This window comes from Arvicola amphibius, chromosome 7, assembly GCF_903992535.2.
Source record: "Arvicola amphibius chromosome 7, mArvAmp1.2, whole genome shotgun sequence".
Classification (NCBI taxonomy): Eukaryota; Metazoa; Chordata; class Mammalia; order Rodentia; family Cricetidae; genus Arvicola; species Arvicola amphibius.
The window spans coordinates 1,015,945-1,025,032 of record NC_052053.1 but is presented as its reverse complement, the minus strand read 5'-3'; the positions used below and the strand labels follow the sequence as shown (position 1 = coordinate 1,025,032).

At 36.4% G+C, this 9,088-nt stretch overlaps 1 protein-coding gene and 1 pseudogene across 1 annotated transcript; both read left to right on the top strand.

Annotated features, from left to right (window-relative positions):
• The first annotated feature begins 3,108 nt into the window (after positions 1-3,108).
• On the top strand, positions 3,109-4,044 carry LOC119819216 (olfactory receptor 5M8-like). Its single transcript, XM_038337296.1, has one exon. It carries the CDS (start codon positions 3,109-3,111, stop codon positions 4,042-4,044), a length of 936 nt encoding a protein of 311 aa, XP_038193224.1.
• Positions 4,045-4,358: 314 nt separating this feature from the next.
• On the top strand, positions 4,359-4,999 carry LOC119818807 (annotated as a pseudogene).
• Positions 5,000-9,088: the final 4,089 nt, after the last annotated feature.

The window sequence follows — 9,088 nt, the reverse complement described above, 5'->3', positions numbered from 1 at the left end:
AATGGAGAATTGTGGCTGCTGCACACATTTAGAGCAGAGTGGTGTTTAAAGGTTTGGGCAGTCTCAAAACACAGTGACACACCTTTGTGAAATCATTCCACTTTTCAAACTTCATAAACAGACATGCACGCACAGTGAAACAATTTAAACCTGTACATTGTGTGTCTGCACATGTGGAAACATGTATATTTACAAGTGCCATGTGTGTGCATACATACACTATACAATGCCCAGGTAAGTTTTCAGAATAATTGGCAAGGATAGAGGGGAAAACTTAGTATCATAAAGATGATGGTTTCATTATGTAGACACTACTTAGTTTTAAAATGTCAAAGTGTACTCAAACAAAAATGTGCCTGGAGGCAAGATTAGGAACTAGGAATAGATAAATAGCACAGATTCTATGGAAATGATTAGAGTAGGTTGCAGAAGTCATTTCAGAGAAAAAAAGAAGTTAGAAATAAGAAATAGGAAAGAAATAGTTATAAGAGGAAATAAGAAGATTGATGAACCTGGGTATTTATTGTTAAATAACAGCAAGTGAAGAGTCTCTGAAGTTCATGCATAGGTGGGGATTTAAAGAATAAATGTTGCGGGCGGTGGTGGCGCACGCCTTTAATCCCAGCACTCGGGAGGCAGAGGCAGGCGGATCTCTGTGAGTTCGAGGCCAGCCTGGTCTACAAGAGCTAGTTCCAGGACAGGCTCTAAAAAAAGCTGCAGAGAAACCCTGTCTCGAAAAACCCCCCAAAAAAGAATAAATGTTTCCAGTATTTCAGTTTAAACACTTATTCTTTTTGCATCAAATAAACACACACATGCATGCACACATATATATGTACACACATACACTCAAGATACACATCTTTCACCTGTTTTCCATCATTATTCTGTATATCTGTATTGGGGGACATTTTGTATTTCTCTGCTCCCTAAAGAGTCTCCCTTGGCCTTATAGTAGAGGGGATGAGTCAGGACCATGATTCCATTACAGCCAAAGAAAGGTAGGAAGATATCTTAACCTGTGTCACAGAGGAGTGGATTAAAATTTTGTACCAAGCTTCATCCTTTTAGTAGGATCTAAGTAGTAAATCTAGATTGGGAATAAATAAACACAGAGAATTGCCATTTGATTTTCTGTTTGCTTATTTTCTATTTTGCTTGTTTTAATTTTGTCTTCTTTTACCTAGAAGTTATTCTTTAAGAACAGCTTTTACTTTGTTAAGCAAGTTGTGCACGACTATGGGGTGAAATTGAATGCTTAGCCCAAACCCTGAAATTCCAGTCTGTGATTTGAATAATTGCTAGACATCTGTGTTTCCAGCTGTAGACAATCATCCTAAACTAAATCACATTTATATCCTAATCCAGATCTTATATTTGAATAATTAGCCTGTACGTTTGTTGAATTGACTGAAAAGTGTTATAAAGCTTTCCAAAACCATTAATATAAGATTTATAATTAATTGTTTATTTTAAAAAGCATTCTTCTCTAATAGAAAATATAGCAAACTGACCTTTTATACTTTATAAAAACTTAACATGATTTAAGTTATTATTTGGAACCTTTATACACACAACATAAAAAATTTATATGTCTTGGTCTAGATCATTGCTATCAGACAATGTCTTTCTGTCATTCATACTTTGAGTAAAATTATCTGGAAAATTAAATTTCATAAATGGCTAGATTCATTTGTCTATTTACAATGAGTGGAAAAATCTTGCAGCTAGAAACTGATATAAATTTAAAACTTAAATATAAAGTACAGCAATAGAGTTAGGTAAGAATTATAACTTTCATTAAGAATGTATATCTAGAGACAAATAAAAACAATTAAGAGATTAGGCTATCAAATAAGTTGAGACTCAGTAGTCAATGTATGTCTAAAACAATTTGGAGTCTACTGAGATAGAAAAAAATAGGTGATCGAGAAAGAGAAGGAAAAATGCAAAAGGATAATGAAGACATTTTTTTCTCATTTTTTTATTAAATATTTCCATCTCTTCCCCTCCTCCTCCCCCTTCCCTCCCCTCCCTTCCACCCATACCCCCACTCCACCCCTCTCCAAAGACAAAGAGCCATCAGGGTTCCCTTCACTATGTTTTTTTTTTCTTTTTTCTTTTTTTGGTTTTTCGAGACAGGGTTTCTCTGTAGCTTTTTTAAAGCCTGTCCTGGAACTAGCTCTTGTAGACCAGGCTGGCCTCGAACTCACAGAGATCCGCCTGCCTCTGCCTCCCGAGTGCTGGGAGAAGCTATATAAGAAGGTGAACCCAAAGAAAAACATATAGTTATCCTCCTGGATATTGGAAGTAGACAAGATTGCCGGACAAAAAATGGGAACATGGGGGTGGGGTGGGATGGGGGGATGGGGGATGGGGAGAGAAAAGTGTGAAGTGGAGGATGGGAAGAGCTTGGGGGAATAGGATGGTTGGGATATAGGAAGGGTGGATATGGGAACAAGGAATTATATATCTTAGTTAAGGGAGCCATTCTAGGGTTGGCAGAGACTTGACTCTAGAGGGGTTCCCCGGTGTCCAGGAAGACGCCCCCAGCTAGTTCCTTGGGCAGCTGAGGAGAGGGTGCCAGAAATGTCCAGATCCTATTGCCATACTAATGAAGACATTTTTGAGGAGCTGAGCTAGCACCCAATTCTCGAGCTTAGGGCAAGGGGCTGGAGCCACGCAGAGACAGACCAACAGGCAGACCTTCAAACACTGATATCAAAAAGGCCATTTTTATTAATACCATGTAGACTTAAATACACTGCAGTTAATGGTCAACAGGTGATCCTCTGATCCTCTAACTAGGCACAGCTTCTAGTAACTTATATTAGAAGGTTCTAGGAGGGAAAAGCAACTGAAGGCCAGGACTCATTAATCCCAACACTGATCCTGAGCAGATTAGGGAAAATGCGCAGGTAGGTGAAGCCGGTGATCAGTGAGAGGAGGAAGCCAGCCCCAGGGAATGCGCAGGTTTCTCTGCAGTAAGTCTCAGAGCAAGCCGACTTCATCAGCGGTTGGTCAGCACAGGAGGCAGAACTTCAAATCTTGCCCCTTTATGGCATGTCAATTCTGACACAAACTTTCCATTTCCCCTTGCAGGCCGTCATGAAGACGAACTTCACCTCTGTGACAGAGTTCATCCTCTTGGGACTTACCAGCAGTGTGGAGCTTCAGATCCTCTTTTTTGTGGTGTTTCTGGTGGTGTATGTGGTCACAGTGGCAGGAAACCTGGGCATGATCGTACTCATCCAGAACAACGCCAGGCTTCACACGCCCATGTACTTTTTCCTGAGCCACTTATCCTTTGTGGATCTGTGCTTTTCCTCCAACGTGACTCCAAAGATGCTCCAGATTTTCCTTTCGGAAAAGAAAACTATTTCCTACCCTGCATGCTTGGTCCAGTGTTACCTCTTCATTGCCTTGGTCCATGTTGAGATCTACATCCTGGCTCTGATGGCCTTTGATCGGTACATGGCCATCTGCAATCCTCTGCTTTATGGGAGCAAGATGTCCCGGAGTGTGTGCACATCCCTTATCACAGTGCCTTACGTGTATGGGGCACTCACTGGTCTGATGGAGACCATGTGGACTTACAATCTGGCTTTCTGTGGCCACAACAAAATCAATCACTTCTACTGTGCTGACCCACCACTGATTAAGTTGGCTTGCTCAGACACCTACCACAAAGAAACCTCTATGTTTGTAGTGGCTGGATTCAACCTCTCTTTCTCCTTACTCATCATTCTCACTTCCTACCTGTATATTTTTCCTGCTATCCTGAGGATCAGCTCGACAGAAGGCAAGCACAAAGCTTTCTCCACTTGTGGTTCCCATCTGACAGCTGTTTTAATATTCTATGCAACTCTCTTTTTCATGTATCTCAGACCCACATCCAAAGAATCTGTGGAACAAGGAAAGATGGTCGCTGTGTTCTATACCACAGTCATTCCCATGTTGAACCCTATGATTTACAGCCTTAGGAACAAAGATGTGAAAGAAGCAATAAGCAAAGAACTGTCAAGGAAAAAATCAATTTTCTGAAAAAGAACAATTTTTTTGTTTGCACTCTTGACAGTTTTCCTAGGTATTTTTTTAAGTTGCAAGAACTAATACTGATAGGAGATTAAAGCATGGCAGGACAATAGGGAGCAAGAGATTGCACAAGTTTCATTCTTTTCTAAAATGCAAATATAAAATTTTGGTTATAAAATTATATAGAACTGCATTTGTCTCTTTTTTTTTTAATGTTCTTGCCCACTCCTTGATGCTATGGTCTGGCAAATGAACCATTAAAAAATCAGACCAATGAAAATATCAGCAGACATATTAGAAATGAGAGAGAAAAATTGGGGGGGATGGAAAGAAGTTTGGGGGATAGGTCCCAATCCTATACAAAGAACTACAGACAACTATTGACTGCTGGAGGGAGAATTAATTACCCTTTCCCTGGAAAGCAGAATTCAAGATTGTGTGTATATGACTGTTCTCCTTCCCTTACATCTATGGCTTCTTTATCAGTTTGGTCTCTACATTGTGGACTCATGTTTTGTAATTCTGTGGCAGCATTGAGATTAACCACGTTTACTGTGCAGATCCAGCTCTCATCAAGAGGGTCTGCACTGGGACCTTCATTAAAGAATACACCATGTGCACCTTAGTGGATCCAGCTCCTCTTACTCCTTAGTGGTCATTATTTCTCTTACATATTCATCCTTATTGCCATCAAAAAGATGCACTCTGTAGAAGAAAAAGAAAAAAAGCCTTTCCTGAATGCAGCTACCAATTGACAGCTGTCACCATATTTTACAGAACACTTTTCCTCATGTATAGCAAAGGCCCAGTTGAGGAATCTGAGGATCAGGGTAAAATGGTAGCTGTGCTTTACAGCACAGTCATTACAATGTTGAATCCCATGATCTATAGTTTTAGGAACAAGGATGTCAAAGAAGCCACGAACAAGGCCTTCACTAGAGCAGTTTTAGAAATAGAACCTTAAACTGTACAATGATGCTTAATGTTCATACGAAAACACTTTTGGATGATACTAAATTTATTTTTATTTTCATTAAGTATGAAATTTTGTGTCTGAATTTTTTTAAGATTTGTTTATTGTGTATACTGTGTTCTGCATGTATGCCTGCAGGCCAGCAGTAGGCATCAGATCTTATTACAGATAGTTGTGAGCCACCACATTAGTACTGGAAATTTAATTTAAGATCTTGGGAAGATCTTCAAGTGCTTTTAAACTCTGAGTCATCTCTCCAGCTCCTTCTGAATTTTTAAAATGATAGTTGTTATTATTTGATGTGATTGTATTTTCATTTCTAATTAAAATAGAAAGTAGTACAGAAGTTAGGAACATATGAGGCAAAGGGATCTATGTCATGGCACATAAATAATGAAATGGCACCAACATCAAACACACACATGCACACACATGCATGCACACACACATGCATGCACACACATGCACACACATGCACACACGCACACACACACACATGTACACACATTTTGGCTGCTAAGAAATTTCAAATTTAGTAGGTATACTGATAGTCCAGAAATATTTCCATGACTGGAATTTCTGAAATCTATTGCTGAATGAACTATGTAATTTGGTCTGATTTTACAAATAAATGAGTTCTGTCTAAAATTTAGAGGTTCTTTCAAAGTGTTTACATATATTTTCACCATTAATTATTAGTTATCAAGATTGTTATCTTTGGAGGCAAATTTTATGATTCTGGAATTTTGATCATATGAATATTATGAATTATAAATTGTAAGCAACATTAATTAACCATATAATAGATGAGTTTTTATCCTTAAATGTACATTAATGCAATAAATAAATTTGTTTTAGAAATCAAGATGTCACATTACCATGTTTTTATTGTACTAGTTTGTCATATCATGTGCTAATTTTATTGGTCTTCTTAGCTTTCATTCTAATACAAAGAAGTCTGCTACTCTAAAATATCTACATTATCTTAAGGATTACCTTTATTCAGATATATCCTGACTTCAGATGATAAAACTAAATCAATTTTTGAAAGTCAGAAGTTTTTATAACTCTTATAATTTAAGTGTATTTGAATACAAATGGAGTTAAATATCACAACACAATACTTGAACATTTGAATTATCAGAATTCTATTTGTTAGTATTGTTTTCTGTTCAACAATCATATTGTTTGAAGCACAATGATCAGTCTACTGTTATACCACTCTGGATATGTGTATGCTATGTTTGGAATAAAGTGATTATCCTAACAAGGCTTGAAGAATGTTATTTCCTTGAGCTTCAAGTTCTCTGAAAGAAGATATTTCTGACTTTATCAGCCTACAATATTCACATTGATGTGGGCTTCTCCTTCAGTTCAGACACAAAAGGTCTTGTCCAGGGAAAAGCAAACCTGATGGCTATACAATATCAAGTGGTCAGCCTTGAGGTTATATATAAGCAAATAATATTATATGGTCAGAGCAGGTTGTATTAATGTATTTTGCAATGTATAAATGTATGTGTGTGTGATAGAGAGTGTGTGTATATGTAACAATAGTTTAAAAGAGGCCATGGATTTGAGAGCAACAAGGGGCTACATGGTAGACACTGGAGAGAGAAAAGGGAAACGAGGAAATGATGGAATTATATTATAATTAAAAAGTTATAATTTGAAACACATAGGAGGTGATACTTATAGAAGAAATTGTTGGCTTCTCCTTGGACATTCTTCTTTATCCATAGACTATAACTAAATGCAGCTCCGTTATCCTGGTCCTTGCAACCTCTACTACTAAGCTCCACACAGCCATTTATTATGTATAAATTTCCCAAGGCACTTATCCACATATAAAACAACAGAACTTTGTAGGTAGGGTAACCTGTGTTAAAGTAATGGAAAATAATGATTTAGCTCTTGCTCTAGAGATACACTTCCCCAAAGTCATTCCTTAGGGAAATCTGTAATTGTTCCTTCTTAACCGCTGCAAACATTTAAGGGATGATTCTCTTGAATGGCTCCAAGTTCTCTCAGGTTTACGGTATGTACCAAGACGTTTTGCATCTGCCTCTGCAGCTTACAGTTTTTCACCTCTATGTGCTGACTGGTGTTATTTCTCTCTCTCTTTTTAAAGCAATTTTGGGGTTGGTTTAAACATTACTCTATCAGATGAAGCTTGTGTCTTGTATCTTATCTAACTGTATTCTTTACAGGAAGACTTTTATAATCCCTTTTCCAGAGTATATGTATATGTGAGAAATAAAGACAAAGGAAGGGCGGGATTTCTATATAGATTATATTTGATTATTATATATTCTTGATAGAATGCATTAAGTAATTAATAAATGTTCCCTGCATGCTCATTATTTGTTAAGGGTTTGCCCATTACTTTTTAAAAGAGATTACATAGGTTTTCACGTTTGTAAATGTACAATATATTATACTTGGTAATTATTATTAAATCACATTATGTGACATAAAGCAAAGGCTAGACTATGAACATAGTTGTCACACATTAAACATCAGAGAAATCCAGACACAAATGAAGTGAGTTTCAAGCATGTCCATGTGCAGAACACAGTTGTTGGGTCCTGGATTCAACCAAGATGCAACTATTAGAAACAGAAATATTTAGCTGGGATATTAAATATTGCTTTATAGTTGATTTTCAGAAACATATATTTACATATATTATTTAACTTTGGAAAGAAGGATAGACTAAGGGAACACTAATGTACACATTTTTGACTTTAGATTACAAGTAATCTTCTACATGACCTACAGATAATTGGGCTCCTATTTCTTTGCATTGCTTGTATTTTAGGGGCTTTATATACAACCAATAGAGTGAATATATGTCTATTTAAATTTATTATCCTCTAACTAAGAAACCATCACTCATGATATTTTAAAAAACATCACTTTTGGGAAGTATTAAACAATACCACTATTTATACGTTTTTTTCATGTGTGTTAGATGATCCTTGGTATCACATAATCAACTCAGACTTTCCAAATAAAAATTTAGCTGCTGAAAATTTAGTGGTATTTGTGGAGTTACACAGTCAACTACACATAAATTAGCATATTGAAGCCTTCTGTATCTGGTGGCATGCATGATCTGATGTGCTAATAATCCCATTTAAACTGTGAGTAAAAGAAAAAAGATTTCAGTTCTTTCTAGATAGACTTGAATTGTATGTTGTACAGAAACTGAATTTTCACTATTAATTTTTCTGTACATGTCTCTTGCCATGAGTATGTATGTATGTATGTATGTATGTATGTATGTATGTATGTGATGTGTGTGAGAGTGCATCTGTGTGTGTATGTTTGTTCTGGCCAAAGGAAAACTTCTACTGTTGTTCTTCATGTACTAGCTACCTTTTATTTTTGAGATAGTATACACATGGGGAGTTGAAGCTCAGTGAATTGACTACTCTGGCTGAACAGAGAGCTACAGCAATTCTCTTGACCCCTTCTCTTCAGTATATTTATCACCTTCCTCAGATTTTTATCTTGGTTCTGGGATCAACTCAGGTCTCCATGTGTGCAAAGTGAGCACCTTACCAATATAACAACCTTCCAAATTCTCATTAACTGTCTTTAATGGATAACTCTATGTATATATGCATCAAAATTTGAGTAATATACGAACAATAGATATTCTAGAGTTTTTCCCACATAATTCCTCATAGCATAATTGTAGCTTTGAGGTTATATATCTCTGTGAACCTGGAAGAACATATGAGTTGTGAATTTATGTTTGATGGTGGAATACTTATGAAGTTATCTTCATAATGCCTAACATAACATAAAGTATTAGGGTTTTCTTAGGAAAATATATTGTAAAATATCTATAAAAAGTACAGATGATAAATTCATAAATAAATTCTCAAATCACCAAAGGGTGGAGGTTTCTTGGATTCTCAAAGTAGTGCCAATCATTTTTCTATTTTTTTTTATTCATTTTACATATTCAGATATATTCCAAATTTACAAAGTATATGGTAAGATATTTTGCTAATTTATTTCATTTTGGCTCCACAGAGACTTATATCTCATATTGACAGAAGTGAGAAG

Coding starts and splice junctions, on each gene's coding strand:
- LOC119819216 (XM_038337296.1), top strand. CDS start 3,109: ATGAAGACGAACTTCACCTCTGTGACAGAGTTCATCCTCTTGGGACTT.